The 19,505-nt window shown below is 45.4% G+C and overlaps 1 protein-coding gene across 1 annotated transcript in view; it reads right to left on the bottom strand.

The window, feature by feature from the left end:
- Positions 1-12,385: 12,385 nt before the first annotated feature.
- Positions 12,386-19,505, bottom strand: part of LOC101745836 (uncharacterized) — a 30,327-nt gene continuing 23,207 nt past the window's right edge. The window contains exons 2-5 of the mRNA XM_004931180.5: positions 15,031-15,263; positions 14,269-14,372; positions 13,824-13,939; positions 12,386-13,756 (exon numbers count right to left, since the gene is read on the bottom strand). Coding sequence (XP_004931237.2) covers positions 12,879-13,756; positions 13,824-13,939; positions 14,269-14,372; positions 15,031-15,261 — 1,329 coding nt within the window. The 5' untranslated portion in view covers positions 15,262-15,263 and the 3' untranslated portion in view covers positions 12,386-12,878. The remainder of the gene's footprint in view (positions 13,757-13,823; positions 13,940-14,268; positions 14,373-15,030; positions 15,264-19,505) is intronic.

Genomic DNA, 19,505 nt, shown 5'->3' with positions numbered 1-19,505 from the left:
GTGCAGGAACTCACCGAAGCAACCATGCCCAGTGAGCACCTGCGTGAGCCGGAAAGTGAGGCGTCCTCTGTCACGATTCACCCAATCCACAAGGACCGGGCGAATCGCCTCGACGGTCCTACGACCAGTCGAAGGATCAACCAGCCGTCTGGACCATGACTCCAGCACGGACCGCCGAGATTGGGCCCTCCGCGCTCTGAACACACTGGGGCTGGGACGCGCCACGTCCCGGGCACGAAGGTCAGCCCGCCACTGATAGTCAGCGGCGAGCGCCTCCGCTTCCAGAACCCAAGGCGGCGTCCCAGCCAGTACACACGCCGCCTCAAAGGAGATGGTGCGATAACCACGGATGACCCTGACCGCGATGGTGCGTTGCGGCCGTTGCAGCAGCTTCGCCACCCCCGCGGTCAGGGACTGGCCCCACACAGGTGCCCCGTATAGGGCCATTGATCGCACCACCCCCGTATAGAGACGGCGCGTCACCTGGTCAGGCCCCCCGACGTTGGGCAGAAGCCGGCTTAACGCGCCGGCCACCCCCAACAAACGAGGGACCAGGCTCTGAAAGTGAGCACGAAAGGTCCAACGACTGTCCAGGATGAGGCCGAGGTACTTCAACTGCACCCCGACCCCGATACGGACGCCTCCAAACACGATATGGGCATCGACAGGTGGCACTCTCCGGGGCCTGTGGAACCACATGGCCTCGGATTTACTGAGCGCCACGTCGAGGCCCAATCTCCTGATTTTGCCGACGACATGCGCCACCCCAGCGGTAGCAAGACGGGCAGACTCGGCAAAACTACCCCCCCGGGCCACGACCAACGTGTCGTCTGCGTAACAGATTACGCTCAGGCTCGGGAGGAGGGCACCTCTCAGCACCCAGTCATACCCGATATTCTACAAAAGGGGGCCGAGCACCGACCCCTGTGGAGCACCGCGCACGACCGGGAACCGGTGCAGGATCCCACCGTGTCCGGTACACGTGACCGATCTGTCCTCCAAGTAGGAACCCACCAGCCGGCGAAGGTAGGGAGGCACTCCATGTCGTTCCAGCGCCCCCCTTATCACGGACCAGGGCAGGGTGTTAAACGCATTGGCGATGTCGAGCGACACCGCCAAAGCCACCCCACCCCTGGAGACGGCCTCTTCCGAGAGGGCCCGCACGCGAAGGATCGCGTCTACCGTTGAGCGGCCCTCTCGGAAGCCATACTGCTCCGCCGACAGATCGGGTCCCACCCTGACCAGATGCTGGATGATGCGGGCCGCCAGAATGCGTTCCAGCAGCTTGCCCACCTCATCCAGCAACACGATGGGACGGTACCCGGCGGCAGTATCCGCCGGGCGCCCTTCCTTTCTCAACAGCACGAGTCTGCCCGTCCTCCACGATGAAGGAAACCGTCCCGACTCGAGGCAGGAGTTGTAAAGCCTCAAGAGTCGGTCCCCTAGGGCACCAAGAGCCAAGGCCCAAACCCGGCCATGGACGCCGTCCGGGCCAGGTGCAGTGTCCTTCACACACATTTTGCGCACGGCCACACGGAGCTCCGCCCCCGTTATACGGGGCACCTCAGCAGGGACTTCGCCGTCGTATTCCGGCGGCGCGTCCATAGCGGGAGCGACAAATCCCTCCCGCTCCTGCGGGAACAGCGCCGAGACGATGTCCCGAAGCTGCTGAGGCTGGAGACGCTCCGTGATCGGGGGGGCCCATGGACGCATTTTATTGCGCACCATATGATAGGGCCGCCCCCACGGATCCTCATCCAGCGTCTCTGAGAGACCCTCCATGTGTTGGTTCTTGGCTCTTCTGATGGCCAGCTGCAATGCCCTCTGCGTGACGCGAAATGCGCCGTGCAGCCGGGCCTCTGCCGCCGCAAATGCAACCGGATCGTTGCGCCGTGGCAGGCGGCGGCGGCGATGCCTGGCGCACTCGCGCCTCGCCCGAACGCACTCCACGCGGAGTTGCGCAATTTCGGGCGACCACCAGTACGCCTGGCGATTAGGAAGTCGAGGGCCGATCCGGGGCATCGACGCATCACAGATGCGACGCATCGTGTCCCGGAACCATCCTGCCTCTCCCTCGACCTCGACCGGGTGTGGACGCATGGGCGCCCACGCCGCCACCGTAGAGGCTTCCATCAGGAGCTCCTTATTCAGGCGCTTCAGTGCCCACTTGGGGAATGACCGGGACGCACCACGGGGGTAGTCCCCGTGGACGTCCGCGACTGCGGAACGGGCGGAGAGATCAAACCGAATATATCGGTGATCTGACAGCGTCTCCGCCCCCTCCAAAACTCTCCAGTCGCGGATACGGCGTGCGATGGCCGGGCTTGCGAACGTAACGTCCACAATAGACTCGCCCTGCCACCGCACGCACGTCGCAACCGAACCTCTATTTAACAAACAGAGGCCGGCCGCGTGCGCCCACCTCTCCAGTAGCCTACCACGAGCGTCCGAGCGGGGGGAGCCCCATGCGACAGACTTCGCATTGAGGTCCCCCGCGAGAATCACTGGACGCGGAGCGAGGCGGCGAGCAATCGCCCCGATCCCGCCCAGGAAATGCCCGAACTCGACGGTAGGCCTGTTCGGAGAGAAGTACGCCCCGATCACGACGGTCCCTTCCAGTTGCACCGCGACGAACCCTTGACCCCTGGTCACCATCGCCAGGGGGGGGATCGCCGCGTCTCTTCTTATGACTATGGCCGCCAGGCCGCCGTCGTCCCCAAACCAGCAATCATTTGCTGGGGGAACGAAGTACGGCTCGGCGACCACAGCCACATCTATGGACCACTCCGCCATGCTCTGAGACAGCATGTCCTGAGCTCTGGTGGAGTGGTTCAGGTTTCCTTGCAGGAAGCCATAGGTGTGGTCCATTACTGTTGGACCACATTCATCGCCCCCTCCCCTTCACCGCTGCCCCCGCCCACCGGCACCGGCGCCGCATCGGGGATTACAGCATTGGCCAGTGCTCCTCTGGCCAACCTTCTCTTTTGTCGGCGCTTTGATTTTCGGCGCCGGTTGCGTTCGGTATTATCACCGGACGGGAAGCACGCCTTGCCTCCCGCCCGGTGGTTTGCCCTGCGCCCGGCCGCAGCGCACAGAGTGCAGTGCGGGGCGGCTGTGCAGGACGCCGCTTTATGGCCCGGTTGGCCGCAGCGGAAACACAGACCGCTACGGTCAACCGAGCTAGTGCACCTAGCGAGGCCATGCCCGGTGCTAAAGCATCGGAGACATCGCCAGGCGCGTGGTTCTTGGAGACGCACGTGGGCCGCTATCCAGTCCACGCGCAGTCTCCCCGGGTCCCCCATCGATCTTCCTGGCGGAGGAGTGGCCAAGGAAGTGGCTGCCTCCACAGGGCAGCGCGCCCACGCTGACCTGGCTCCAGAGTACCCTGAGCGAAGTTCGCCCACGGTCACGCTCTCCAGGGCACATCCACCTTGGGCGGCTATTGCGGCTGCCACCTCCTCCTTGGTAGCACAGTCGTCCAGGCCGGTGATTCTAATCTCGGCCATCCTCACCGGCCTGTGCACGCGCACCTCATCCTCCGGCAGTGCCACGCGGAGCGTCGCCACTAGTTTGTCTGCGATGCCAGAACTATCGGCACCGGGACACTCCAGCAGCTTCGCTCCATTGGCTGTATGCCGGAAGCGGAGGCCCTCCTCCGCCCCGATTTCGTCCAAACTTACAGCCGCGCGCGCTCGGGCCATCACCTCATTATAGGTGAGGCCCTTTTCGGCGGCGGCCGGTAGCAACGTCACTACGACGGCAGCCGACCGCGTTGCGCGCGGCTTCTTCTTTTTGCCGTTCTGCTTCCTCGTTGCCAGTGCTCGACTCTCACGAGGAGCAACCACGGCCGCCAGCTCTGTGCTTCGGGCTGCCGCAGTTGGCGCTCGACCCCCTCTGGGAGCTGCCAGAGCCGCTGTCTGCTGCTTAGCTTTCTTGCCCCGCTTCACCACTTCCGTCCAACCCTCGTCCATGCTTGACGGGGGAGCAGGAAGGGGACGGGGTTGGGATTTCGGGGCAGGATTCTGGGCACCCGTACCCTTGTTATTCTGGTCCCGGTCTCTACGCCGGGCCAACCTCGCGGATGGCGTGGGGGTAGAGGTAGGCCGGGCGGCCTGGCCCCGCGGGGCGGCTGCGGTTGTTGGCGCCGGGATGCAATCTCCGGAACCAATCAAAGAGCGGACTATCTCCTCGAGGCCGGCAAAGTGCTTGCCGACCTCAACCGCCACCGCCCGCGAGATACAGGCCACCATTTCCTCTCTGCTTGGGAGGGAGTAGTCCACCTCTTCTATTCCAGCAGCCGTGTTGTGTGGCCCGCGAGCCTGCAATCCCGCAGCACGCGAGGGTGAAAGAGGCGGCGGTAGCGCCGGCCACTCATCCACCATCCTCGCCAGTGGCGAACGGATGTCTTCAGCCCGCGCTGGCGCAGGGCTTAGCCTTCCTCTCCGTGCAGACGCAGGGGCGGCCGATATCCGCGGAGGCGGCGCAGGCCTTAACTCAACCCTTCGTGGAGGGCGAGGGAGCGCGGGGGTAGGTGCTACCGGGACAGGGACCACAGGATTGGGCTCTGGCATTTGCGCTGTCACACCCACCGCCGATCGCAAGTGCACGTCAGTATCCATCGCCCCCGCTGGGGGTCCAGAGCGTGCCAGCGGAGGCCTCGGCAACAAGGGAGTCCCTCCTCGCAAGGCCGGGGTGTCTCCCGGGATGCGACTCTCGCTGGAGTCACAATGAGCGACGAGATCCTTGCTCTCCACCTCTCGACTCTCTACCAAGTCATAAAGCTTGGACATGGTGGGAATCAGCCTCGTTCTCACCATAGCGGCTGCCTCCCGGAGCCGTTTCCGGTAACTGCTGCCTGGCTCGGCGCCCTTGGCAGCCACAGTCGACAGCAACTTACCCAAATTAACCAATGCAAGGTCGAGGTCCCGGAACGTCTCGTCCCCGCTAGCCAGGGACGCGGCCGACGTCGACATGGACTCCACGGACGTCGCCGGTGACACAGCGCCCCTCCTCCTCACTGGTGCCCACTGGGGAGCGGGCATCGCGTCTTCCGACGTAGCAGGCACTGAAACTACCGGAGTCACCTCTTCGATGGCCATCGTTTTTTCCGGTACCTCAGTGCCGGAGGATGACGCGCCGCCGTCATCGGAAGTTGGTAATGCCGTCTTTCTTCTCCCCCTCTTTTTCCCCGCCGATGGTCTGGTGGGATTGATTGCACCCGAGTCGCTGGCGAGCGCAGAGCGCATCGAGCCGGCGATCGGGGAGCGCCTCGGTTCGACGGGAATTCCGCTGCCCGTCGCACAGCCCCCTTCATCCTGACAATTGTTGCCCCCCCCAGAGTACGTGGGGCAGCGTGCTTCCACTGAGGAAGCACGGAGGGATTCTCCGCCCGACTCGCGGGCGGTACCCTCCTGCGGTACAAACTTTTCACAATTTGCCATCATATATTGCCTTTTTATTAACCAGGGGTTTGGTCCCCTGGGATCTATGACACCCTCGGGACTGGAAACCCTCCAGTCATACATCCCATCGCCGGGTGTCGAGCTTGGGATTAGGGCATTTTTGAAGAGGTTTGCATCCTCGCGGCTTCGACCAGTAAAGGCAGAAGCCCCCGTTCCCCATGACTGGGGTTTACGGTTTGACCGACGGTGGCCGAAGCCTGTCCATCGCCCATAACGCGGTGCGGAGCCACGCCGGCGAACCGGTACCTCCCATATTTGGAAGGCTTTCCCCTGTAGCCAAAGCCGGGGACATGGCAACCCGCAGCCGGAAGACACAAAAGTGCCGCTGGCTCACCAGGCTCCCGAGAGCCAACCCCTCATCCCCAGAATGGAACTCTTTGTCAGTGCAAAGGGCGTGGGGAGAAGGTCCCTCGCTCTCTCTCATGGCATCCCCCGCAGAACGCGGAGGCGGCCGAAGAGAGCTGGGCGCAGTTCTCTTGGTCGCGGCGTCCCACACAGACTCCTCTGCACGCGATTTTAGGGACGCACGCTTAAGCCCCACCGCCACGACAAGGCGGAACTACATTCGGTGGGGAGCCTACAACGTGCCCTGATTCAACAATTTGGTATACTTAAGTACTATCTTATTATATGACGTATTGGTCTGATAATTGGCGGTCACTTTTTTTCTGCTATTTTAAGCCCCGAGAATCCTTTTGTGAACGTATCTTACTTAGTTCGTAGTCGAGAGGTTGACGCTGTGAAAACCACTGAAAGACTTTTTTCTCATATGCTATCAAAGACTTAATCTATACTAATATTATAAAGCTGAAGAGTTTGTTTGGTTGAACGGGCTAATCTCAGGAACTACTGGTCCGATTTGAAAAATTCTTTCATTGTTAGATAGTCCATTTATTGAGGAAGGCTATAGACTATATAGCATCACGCTAAGATCAATGCAAGCGGAGCACCAATAAAGAATGTTTCAAAATCGTGTTTTTTTCCGAACTGATGACCTCCTCTTTTTGAGGTCGATTAAAAAGCGTGATTTTGTTTCCTTAAAGAGCTCCTTAATATTCTATTGTTCAAAAATATTTTCATTTTTTATGTACGTGAAGTCGCGAATAAAATTTAGCGTTATGCCAAAGTAACTATTCTACGCGGACGAAGTTGCGGGCAAAAGCTAGTATTGAATAATTTCCATAATAGTGTTTTCCGACACGAACTCATAGTTGAAGTGTTTTTTTTTTTGCGTGGAAGGGTGAAATATATCGCGGCCCACCGAATGTTAAGTGGTTGCCGGAGTCAATGGAGATTACAAAAATAATGCCGTTACCCGGATAGAATTATGTTTTTTTATTTTTCTTTTTATTGCTGGATGGGTGGATGAGCTCACAGCCCACCTGGTGTTAAGTGGTTACTGGAGCCCATAGCCATTTACGACGTAAATGCGCCACCCACCTTGAGATATAAGTTCTAAGGTCTCAAGTATAGTTACAACGGCTGCCCCACCCTTCAAACCGAAACGCATTACTGCTTCACGGCAGAAATAGACTCACAAGAGGTCCTACCACCAGTACAAAAGATCAAAGTGTTAATTTTCTACCCAGTAATAAAATTTCTTTTATGTGCCTTAAAGTATAACCTATATATACTTGAAATGTTCATCAGAGAATGCCATAATTTTTGGAATGCATTGGCATCTCTTAATAAACATAAATACTATAATAAAAAAGATAGATAAATCGATGAGCAATGTGTAAATAACTTAAAAGTACTTCCATGCGATTACATGGACGTACCAGCAAAAATATTCATATTTGTTCATCCTTTTAAAAAAGATATCCCCTTTTTAGCCGACATAAAAAAATAGAAAGTTCTAAATTGAAGACACTCGTAATTTAACTTTAATTATCTTATATCTTTAAACGAGAAATTCTTGTATATAATAATATATTAATATATATATATATATATATATGCATAATCTGAATCTCGGAAACGGCTCCAACGATTTTCATAAAATTTAGTATACAGGGGATTTCGGGGGCGATAAATCGATCTAGCTACGATTTATTTCCAGAAAATGTTGTTTTATTCGTGTTTTCAATAATCAAATCTTCCCGACATCTATTGGCGAATAATAATACAATTTTTCTTAATTGAGGGCAACTAACAGCTTTAAAGACACAACAAGATGGCGTTATAAAAAAAAAACCGAGCAAAGCTCGGTCATCGTCTAGTATTTCTTTATTGATATACACCGCCATGCAGACGATAGCGATATAAGCTAGAAAGGGTTTTTCTATTGCGAGCGCTCGTCGATATTGGAAGAAGAAGCGGCGAAGTGAAAGAAGAGGGTACTCAAAGATCACTTCTGTTTTATGTACATATTAAAACTATTATCCATTCGTTACCTTGGATAGATTTATATTTTGGGAATGCTTAAAAATGGTTTATTAGTGGATCCAAAAAGGTGTTGAACATGTAAATAGGATATTCCGTAGCGGTCAGTTTCAGCTCCGATCATGGGATCGCGTGTTATAGAGGATTAAATATTTATAGCATTTTTCTTTATTGTTATCCACGATTGTCAGTACTAAAAGACAAAATAAATGATGTTCATACCCAAATTTGATGACAGTGATATTAAAATGAACGTGGAGGTAATAGTTAATAGGTAGAAAAAAAAACTTGCTCAAAACAAATATATATAAAAATATTTCGGAATATAAAATTTCGGATTTATAAAAAAATATTTTGGAAATTTATGTACTTATCATTTTTGTGAAGTAATAAGAAATGTAATCAGTTTAACATTTTTTCACGTCAACCTTATACGTCATTTATGGTAAATCTTAGTGTAATAGTATTATTGTACGATCTGTGAAGCTTTGGTCTTGAGTGACGTTAAGCCACTGAAGTATGAAACCTAAAGTCTATGCGTTAAACACACTGAAGTATCTATGGTTAAACATAATGAAACTTCATTGTAACGTTACTGCGTTCAATCATGTTTTGAGAAAATTGTCTTGCAATTTTGAAAAAAATATTTTTTTTTCTGGTGTTTGTTTTTAGCCAGGTGTGTGCTTGTTCACAATTTTATTCAAAGTTCAGACTAAGTCGTTTAATGTTTGGCGATGCGCTTCGTTCGGTCGTTATTGATTTAATGATCTATCTTCGTTAATGCATCAGTTCTAAATAGTTTCAGTCTCATATTAATTGTTCAGTCGACCATGTACCCGTTTCAGTACATTGAGCTGCCGTTGGTGTTAAAGCGATCGATGTAGTTTTTATGTTGAGCAACTATCGAACTATACGTATATACTTCAATAGATTTCTTTAAATTCTTGACACGAAACTAAATAGTTTTTGGACAAAAGTTAATAAATTTGACTAACGTTAACGTCCAATAAAACTCCATAAAGAATTGATTTTTTGTTATATCTACATATTATATCTCTTTTCATTGCGTTTACTATGTCTTTAAAAGTGAAGCTCATTGTTAAATTCATAACTATAATTTACTACAATTACTTTTGCAACTATGTATATGACGGACTGGTAGGCTGGTTCCGTGGCGCTTTTAAAATGATGCGTCAGCGTCGCTGACGCCATCCTCTTCATAATTATCTCAATAATTATCATTGCCTTCCCTGTGGGCGGCTTGGCTCTGCCCCTGGCATTGCTGAAGTCCATGGGCGACGGTAACCACTCACCATCAGGTGGGCCGTATGCCCGTCTGCCTACAAAGGCAATAAAAAAAAAAGTAATTAGGACTCACTTTTCCAATGAATTCCGCAGTTCGAGCCAAAATGTTTCGTGCGATAATAGCCACTCGTATTTATAATAGGGGTTAAAGTATGAAATTACTGTTTAATTGTAATAGGTATTTCGAATTGTCATAAAACCTTCATGGTTGAGATTTTTGAGTGAAACTTTTTTCAAATGGTATCTATCTATGAGGTTCTTCTTTTAAAAATGTGCAACATTCTATTATCGACTTTCAGTTGTTTTTTTTTTATTCAGGTTAGGCAAAACAAGAAAGATGGATATATACTTCCATATGGATACATCCATATGGATATGGATACTTCGAAAATTCGAGTGATTTTTTAATACGAGTTCCGACGCGGAACTAATGCTGCAGAAACAGCTCGCAATCTCAATGTTGCGTTTGGAGAGGGGACTGCTAATGAACGCACTGTGCGATTTTGGTTTAAACGCTTTCGTGACGGAAATTTTGATTTGAAGAACGAAACACGTGGAAGACCGCCCACACATTTGAATAACAATGAATCGAAAGATATGGTGGAAGCCGATCCGAGCCAAATTACCCAGGAATCAGCGGCATGGTTTAACGTTACCTTACCAACAATATTGACTTATATGCGTCAAATCAATAAAATAAAAAAATATAAAAAATGGGTGCCTCGTGATTTGAGTGGTCTGCAGAAAGAAACGCGTGTTGAAAGTTTTTGTTGCCTTGTTGAATCGATACAGAAATGAAGGAGTATTGGATCGAATTGTGACATGTGATGAAAAGTGGATTCTTTACGATAACCGTTAGCGAAAAATGCAATGGCTGACCCCAGATCAAACGCCGCAATAGTGTCCTAAAGCAAAGTTTACCAATGAAAAGGTAACTGGTTGGTGGTCTCAGCATGGTGTTATTCACTATAGCTTTGTCCGATTTCTCGATCTAGCAATAACGGCAGATGTCTACTGTGCCGAACTCCGAAGAATGATGAAAAACTTGCAGTGAAACAGCCCCGACTCATGAATCGATCTTCACCATTCATGATAACGCGAAACCTCATACAGCACGAGAAACGTTTTAAGTCTACAGGAACTGCATTTAGAAACCATTCGTCACCCTCTGTAATCGCCATACCTTGCTCCAACGGACTACCATTTTTTTCGTGATTTGGACAATTTTCTACGTGATAAAAAGTTTTTTTCCCAGGAGACAAAGGCATAAATGACCTTCCTATTAGATGGCAGCAATGTAGAGATTATAATGGTAGATATTTTGATAAAATGCTAAATGAAAAAAAAAGAATTATAATTTTTCAGTACAAATCGCCAATTTCATACTTTAACCTTTTTTTTCATACCTAAGCTGAGAGCCTTGAGAGGCTATTTCAGCGTAACCTTAACTAGTAGGTGAGCTCACGGGGCTCGAACCGAACGACGTTGCTAACACTGGCCCTAGCAAGAGCCGTGCTTCGCAGAATCTAACACCGGATCGGAAACGCGACCCACTGAGAAGATACGGCGAGAAACTCAATGGGCTGTGTCTGAGGGTTAATTTACTCGTCGAGCCCTTCGTCGCAAGTGACGGGTTCGACGAGAACGATGACCGGTACTTTAACCCCTAATAGTAGGATGCATGCGTAATATTTAGGAAATAGCTAACTTTAACTATTTTTAGTTAACTAAATAGTGAAATTGCGCCAACATATATATACACATTGTGTACAGATAGCTTTCGTAATAGCATCATTTTGCTTTTAGCTCAAACAATAGCAGCATATAGCACTCGATCACCCCACAGCTTACCTAACATAGTAATCACCGTTTGCAGTACTGTAATTATTCTTGAATGCCACCTTTGGAACTTGAGTACAGTCATGTAATTAGAAGTTTCAGCGAGAGATAATAACAGACAAGGCACTCGCAATGACACTACATTAAAGTGAAACAGTTTTTCACAGAATTTTATATTCCTATTAAATAAGTAATATCGTTCTCGTCGTACAGAAAATAGTCTCGTGCATACGTCTCCTGAAATGAGATGTGTGCACGAGACATGGGCACGTGTTAATAGAAAACTATAAATTTTACACAAAGGGAGAATTCGTTTCTGCCATGAAGCAGTCTTGAAAAGCTAGACAACCGTAATACATTAAAATAAAAAATTAAGAGAAAATAGAACCAAAAATGGGCATCTCTGTTAGTAGGGTCAAACCAAAAACTGTGTAATGTTCTTATGGTAGTACTCTATTAGAATAACCGATAACCGATTTGACGAAAAAAGGATCCCAAGTAAATAGATTCGAAGAAAAAAAAACATGAACATAAAGAGTAAGCTATTCTTCTGCCAGCCCTTGTATAATGTTTTACGCAATGTATCGTAATATAATTTCTAGCAAAGGATAAGGCTGGCTGCATATTGAAAGACGCGAATATGTTTTTTATTACGCTTTCGCTTTCTGCTTACACTCACCTGGTGTTAAGTGGTCACCTGGGATGTATGAGTTTGAGTTAATATTAATTCAAATCACTGATTAGAAGTCCGTCAATAAGACATTTTATTGGCCTTGTAGGCAGATGAGCATACGGCCCACTTGATGGTCAGTGGTTACCGTCGACCACGGACTTCGGCAATCCAGGGGCGGAGTCAAGCCGCTGCCTACCGTTAAGTACTCTCCACAAGCCTCGTTTGATCAAGGATATGTGTATACGTATTTAATAACACGATCATAACTGTTCTTTGAAACAAGTCTTTGACACAATAAAATAAAGATTAATTTGAAAAATTCTGTACACTTTTATTTATTCTGAAGGAACCTTTGCGAAGTAAAAGTTATTTTTGTAATTTCATTTTTACTGACCCTAGATTCGTGTCCATACATCACAAACTTCACCCGAGCCGAAGCTCACCTGCAGGCATCTAAGTAATTGGAAAAGTTGTCGAGTGAAACTTGAGCAGAATTGATTCCGATGTCACTTATAACTTTACCGCGTTTTTTGTTTAGAACATTTCGGCATCGTAAAATAAACATCATAAAAATCTTACACTGACTTTTAACTTTCATTATTTTAAAACGAAACTAAGCTTTGTCGTATCTTGCTTGTTCTGATTGCGGATCTGTTCTAATGTGTTTACAAAAGTCGTTCGATTTTCAGATTATTTATAAATGGGGATGAATTAAAATTCCTTTAACATCGATAAAAACCTTTATTGATTTAAGACGACACAGTTTCGCCTTCGTCTATTAAGCGTACATATCTCCCGACGTCTCCTTCTCAAATGTCTTCTATTTTATTATAATAAAGATTTAATGACAACGTTGGATTACAAGACACATATTTAAACGAGACGGGTTAAGGGTACAGACGCGCGGGGGGAGACCGCATAGGGCGGGGAAAACGCGCGTCCGATTATCACGAATATAATTTACTATCTAACAATACATCAATTATCTGATCGCTATTATCCAAAAATTTACAATGAAAATAGAATTTAGTCTAAAAATAATTTAACGCAAATCCCGCGTCGGTCGCCAGTCGACTCGGACGACCGCCGCAAGCGCGTCGTCTATCACATTGAAAGATATATAAAGTACACACCATTCATACTTCACCTGAAAATCTGATCTATATTCCACGACTAAATTTAAATTTACAAGAGCTTTTAATGTAATTTCTAGTCTAAACGAAAAGGTCTTTCAAAGAGGTGCAAAGGCTTGCGTCGCAGCTTTCGGACACTTCTTCTTCCTCCGGCTTGTTGGAGTACCAACGCTCGGCTGCTCGACTCGGCCCCGGCTTGTCACGTGCTTTTGGTGGAACATCCCTAGTCTTAGCTGTAATTTCTTTAGTTTCTACCACACTTGAAGTCGAAGGTCCTGAATCGACAATGCTGCTTTTGCGGAGAAACACTTCAATGGCGCTACCGAGTGCACTGGCGTCAACCACAGAACCCGACGGCTTGTCCCATACAACAGTGGCCACATCTCCGGGAGCCGGCTTAGAGTCCGCTGCAAAAGTAACTTTAGCCTTCTTTGGTTCATTTTCTTGATTTTTGGTGGCTAGAGTCTGATGTCGGCGGGCAAACCATGTAGTGCCCGATTCTGCGGGTTTTTCACGAAGAGAAGAGGCATCGAAGCTGCTGGAACGCATGTTGTCCGAGAGACGCCTCATTCCTGGACGTTCGGGTTTACCGCAGCGATCAATTTCTGTGGCGGATGAAGTGAGTGCGTTAAGCATGAGATGTAAATCTGTGTCTGTGCAGACGACGCCAGTGTTACTTCGAGGAGGAATGGGTGGCGGCGGCGGCATCTCGGAAGCACGACGTCTGGCTGGTATCGGTGGGAGTGGAGATCCTACGAAGTCTGAGTGACGGCGTCCCCGGTTGGTGTATCTCACTGATCCGCTTATAGGAGAACGTTCGTCCAGCGGTTGAACCTCGCAGACCCGTTCATTCGATGTATTCCAAAGACGCATACGTACTTTACGAGCTTGCACTATGTCGTCCATTATATCCAGCTGCAAGTTATGAGTGCTTCCAAAAGTCTCAATGGCAGGGGGACCTGGAACAAATAGCTTGTTACGAAATTGTTTTAGTGGAAGTTTTGATTCACTGTAGTATAGACGTACCTTTTTTAGAGCCAGAATCTCGGCGGCGTCCGAGAGCTGGGAATGCGGCTATGGATTCGCGACGGCCTCGGCCAAACAATGCTTGGGGCACCCGTGATATGGTTACAACGGAATGTCTGCAAATCAAATCCAATGTTAACATAAATCTAGAACTGGGATCGTGGCTTATAATTAAAAGTTCTGCACTGGACTGTAATATTATTGCTGCATCCAAATCTTCCCTATTCTTACGTCTAAAATTAGTGGACGCCTGTTTTACAGACGGTTCACTCCTTCTTGCTTTTTTCTGTTTTTTTTTACAATCTTCTCTCATTCACATCATTACGCTCCATTCCACACTAATTTCATACGTTCCGTTCTTACCCATCTTACACATATGATTTGTACTCATTGGTAGACGTTCATTAATGTATTGGACTCAGAGGATTGTATTGGTTGTTATTACCTTCTACCTCCAGGTTGCGGTGGAGCTTGGCTGAGTGTAGCCAAAAAAGCAGCTTCACGCGCTTCGCGGGCAGCGCTTTCGCCGCGCTCTGATAGTCGTCGCACCTAATACAAGAGACGAATCAGAGATCAAGTGGTCACAACTAATACGTTCTTGTGCTTAAGGTACATATTATACTCTTCCCCTACTATGACCGGGTTTTGACCCCGGACGGAGATCGGACGTCGGGTGTAAGAGTGCAGGGAAGTCGTTTAGTGGGTAGGGCTCAAATAATTCCTTGGGCCCACAGTCTGCTCCCAACACATTGCAGATCGTCAAGTCCCAGATACCCCGCGCGCCTCCTAGACGCGAGGACCTTGTAGGAGGTTCGGCCGCCGGCCCGAAAAAAAGAACTCTTAGACTATCAGTTTGTTTATATAAATCACACAGTGCGCTTACGATTCGCAATTAACAGTGTATTTAGACTGAGCGACATATGCGATTAAGCCATTTGCTTGTTCACCAGCGTAATTTAATTTGGAAAGTATTAAATTTGTAGTTTATTTTTCGGTTTTCGCGAACCGTCGTATAATTAAAATAATTTTTACGGTTTAATCTTGCGTTTTTGTGGTCACTAATATATTATTCCTGACGTTTTCAATACGAATATTATTAAGAAAACTGTAAAATGACGTTGGATATAATACAATGACAATATAAATCCGAAATTAAACCGTAGAAGTAGTTTTAATTATTTTAAATTTGTGTTTGAGATTGACTTACCTGGCTGGCCGTGGGACCAGAGGTGCATTGTGGTGTCGGAAGTGAATGCTTGCGTGTTTCGCGCCACGGTGACAGATGATACGGGTCCGGAGGAGACTCCTGGTCTATGGATATGCCTCGGAGCGGTATTGTTGCTTTCGGGGAGCTCTCTGCATCTTCCACGCCACTTTCCTCCACTACGATGAGAGGTTCCCCAGCCCCTATCAGGGCCATTGACCCACGCCGCATCATGCCTATTGGTTCGCAAAGTTGTTCTTAGATTTATTTTTAATGCTTAATTTCATTACTTGGATTAATGTGAGATTTTACGGATAGGTACAAAGTGCATTTTTATTCCGGTTTGAAAGGTGTAAAGGCCGTTATAAAATTGAGACTCCGATCTCATTAGTCGATGTGGTTGGCGGTACCAAGATTGTGTCGTCGACGGGCTTCGGCAACCACTCACGGCGGAACTTATAAGAGCTGTACGATGTGGATCATTCGTCAAGCTGTAATTAAAAACTGACTATAATATCGTCTATTAATATTATCAAACTAAAATAACTAAGATAATTACAGGGTTGAGGACAAAAACTCGTCTGGTATAAATCTATAGTAAGGAAAAGACAGATTTTTCGCAAATGCAATACAACCCCACATCCCTTATGGCTGTGTTGTAAAAAGAAACTACCTGAATTACAGTTTAACATACTGCTCTTATAAATTCTACCTTTTAATTATTTATAATTTAAAATTCGGAATACCTTATAATTTAAGTTCTATGAATTACATCAAATTATTATGTGCTTTAAAACATGAAAAAAAGGTGCGCGTGCAACTTGGTGCACGTGAAAGAAGTGAAACTTCTTTTGCGGTGTGTAGTATTGTGGTTTTCTTCATTTTTCATCATTAAATCAAATTTCTCTTGTAATAGGAAATACTGTGTATAAGAGAAACGATCTCTTTACCATTTATAGACATTTTAAATTATATATAGATTTTTTTTAAATACTTCATTAAAAATAAAATATAAGATAGTTAATATGTTACTGCCATCTACAGGAGCAATTCTTCTTCTCAGTCGTTTTCACTCTTGAGAGAGTGGTCGTGGTCATCATTTCTATGCAAGAGAAACTAATAACAAGTCATCTAGTGGCCGACGCCCGTAAACAGAACGTGTATAAGAGAAACGACCTAGCTCGCTTTCTGCCTCTCTCCACGGTCGTGTGATTCGCGAGACGCTCTGTCTATTTTCTCACTCTCGCTCTTTCTAAATTGTATCTTTTCTCCCTACCCGTAACGTATCTATCACGAGTTAAATTTTATTCTCAACGCGCCTAAAGGAGTTTCGCTTCAAAAATTGTGAACTGTCTGTATTTAATGTGTTTTAAATACGACTCAGTTGGATAGTTAATTTTAAGTCATTAGAATTAATGTCATTGGTTATATAAATTATCTTATTAATTATTATATTAGGGTTAGAAGCGTCGAAACTGACTCAAAGCTTATTAAATTTTAAAACAAAACGGCATAATGTAAATAATATTTGATGGAGTAAAGTCGCAGTGTACTGTAAAATGTAGTTGAACTTTCCCAATTACAGAATGAATGCCCTAAAGTTTCGTTTTGATATTAGCTACTAACCAGATGTTCTCTGTCTTCCTTCCTAACACTTATAACCCTATGCCACAATGTGGGTCATTACAAACATAGATAATAGCTGTTAGAAGGCAGATTATAAATAACATGAAATGTATTTTAACAACATTCTTATGATCACATTATTATTACACATTACTGTTTCCTCTTTGAATGTACCTATGTAGATCGCTATGTATTTTTTTATAAATCTGTTATATGTATTTCCATTGATTTTTTTTTGTTAAGTTCAGTAACGTATGAATTGATTTATTTGAATTCAATATGTTCACCTCACTGTTTACATAAGGTAGTTCAATTATTTTATTTGTTCAATGGTTTTCTAAAGCCTGTCTATGGCAGGTTATTGTGTGAGTAGGGTTTATTTTAATAAAGAACTTTCAACCGAATTGTTATAACGTATCGGCATTTCAACATCTATTTTTATCCATCGATCGTTAACCCCTATACTGGAACACAAAAATGTTTACGAAGTTTTTTATGACTTTAGATTTTATGCAGCTGATTGACCCGATGTTACAGTTAATTTGTGTTCTAACGCTATTGAATTGTATTTTTGAACGTTAGCTGTTTCTTTTTAATTTTTGTTTCATTTTGTATCATAATACGTACGAAATTAGGCCATTCAAGTATTTAGTGAACAAGCAATCATTAAGTAATTATATTGAGCATAAAACTAAGTTGAGTAAGTTTAAGTCGTCGTGGCCTAAAGGATAAGACGTCCGGTGCATTCGTATCTAGCGTTGCACCGATGTTCGAATCCCGCAGGCGGGTACCAATTTTTCTAATGAAATATGTACTTGACAATTGTTCACGATTGACTTCCACGGTGAAGGAATAACATCGTGTAATAAAAATCAAACCCGCAAATTTATAATTTGCGTAATTACTGGTGGTAGGACCTCTTGTGAGTCCGCGCGGGTGGGTACCACCGCCCTGCCTATTTCTGCCGTGAAGCAGTAATGCGTTTCGGTTTGAAGGGTGGAGCAGCCGTTGTAACTATACTTGAGACCTTAGAACTTATATCTCAAGGTGAGTGGCGCATTTACGTTGTAGATGTCTATGGGCTCCAGTAACCACTTAACATCAGGTGGACTGTGAGCTCATCCACCCATCTAAGCAATAAAAAAAAAAAAAGTTGAAATGTAGTGATTTTTTTATTCGATTTTTAAAGTACTATCTAGATCGCTCTTTTGTTAATCGCTTGATTAGTAAAGACATTTAGTGAAGCATTTTATTAAATGACGTTGACAATGAATACGTAAGTCATGTTATGATAGAATATTTCTTGAAACCGATAAATGTTAAAAATGCTTCAGTCATATTTAAATGCACAAAGACCTTTTCTATTTCCACAACAATACATGTTTTCAATAGTGCCGTCGAGCTTAACTTGCTCTGGTCAAAGATTCAAGCTCTGACATTTCCGTCCCAGAGGAGTTTACGTAATTGCTCTTAACTAATTTAAGATGAGAGACGAATTAAATTATCTCCGAGTTCGCAAATCAAATTCCGATATTGGCCTTGTGGTTTTCTTTGTACCGGATTAATGTTACAATTCGCCGAAAAAGACAATATGGAATTTATTATTTAAATTAGAAAACTATTTTAATGGTTATCTATCATTGTATAATTCGTTATTATAATATTTAGCAAGCTACATTTATAATAACAAGTTGAATAAGTTGATGAATCTTCTCTTGTCGTTTAGAATTTACTTAACATACTTTATTAAATTACTTTCACTTTATTACTATGATTCTAGAGTATTTTACAAAATTAATCTTAATAAATAATGTGTTCAAGTTTTACTATAACAAAAGACATTCAAAACATAATACATCTGAATCTAGAGTAACTTGTTTACACACCAACTTCTAAAATTTAAAACTGTGGGAATGTTTAGTATATAGTTCAACGCACGTGACCAATGTGTCCTACGATATAGTTGTCTGAATATTATATTCACAATATGAGATTAATGGAACGTAAAAAAACTAAAACGCTAAAGAGGAGTAAAATGAAAAATTACTTTATTAATGATGTGGCAAGAAACTCGTTCGGATTTGTGTCACTACCGACAGTTTATTTATAAAAAAATTGCTTTCAACTTTGAAGTGTCGAATAATAATTTTTCAAATACAACCGAGCTTAGTGAATAAAAATTGGACTACAAGTAAGACCAATGATTGGACAATGGAATGAGTCATATTGTTTTACAATAATTTTGACGTGACAACGTCTTATAATTCGATGGAGCCGGCTGCACGCACGAATAAACATGACTCGTGCGGCGTTACCTCACTCTGAGGCGTTCCATTTAAGGCTTGAAGTGCAAGCGAGAGCACGCAACGAGCGACAAAGAGGCACAATCGGCCTCCGCGTTCGGCAGCGTTCGACATCTGTCTCTCTCCTATTTGAGTGAGCGATGCATCCGCGTGGACAGCTGCTATACAATAATACATTTACATGTTTTCGTCAAGTATGAAGTTCAGTGAAAAGTGAATGTGATGTCAATTGTTTATAGCAACTATAATTGCGATAATTGAAAAATGAAACAATTCCATCAGTATTTTCTTATGACGTTGACAACCGATTTTTTAAAAACAAAAAATACCATATAATTTGAGCTTTATAGACAGCCAAAACAAAAAGGGACAATTTAAGTGGTGTACAAAAAAAGTGAGCGTAAGGTAGATGCGAGCTTTCTCTCCGAAAGTTAAAAAAATAAGGCAGGATGTAGAAGGTGAAAAATGGTGTCTTAAAAGGTTAGACAACATACAAAAATAACTATGTTAAATAAAATAATATATACTAAGACTAACCCTGTTTAAGTA

This window comes from Bombyx mori, chromosome 9 (assembly GCF_030269925.1).
Source record: "Bombyx mori chromosome 9, ASM3026992v2".
Lineage (NCBI taxonomy): Eukaryota > Metazoa > Arthropoda > Insecta > Lepidoptera > Bombycidae > Bombyx > Bombyx mori.
This window is presented reverse-complemented; position numbering and strand designations above follow the sequence as displayed.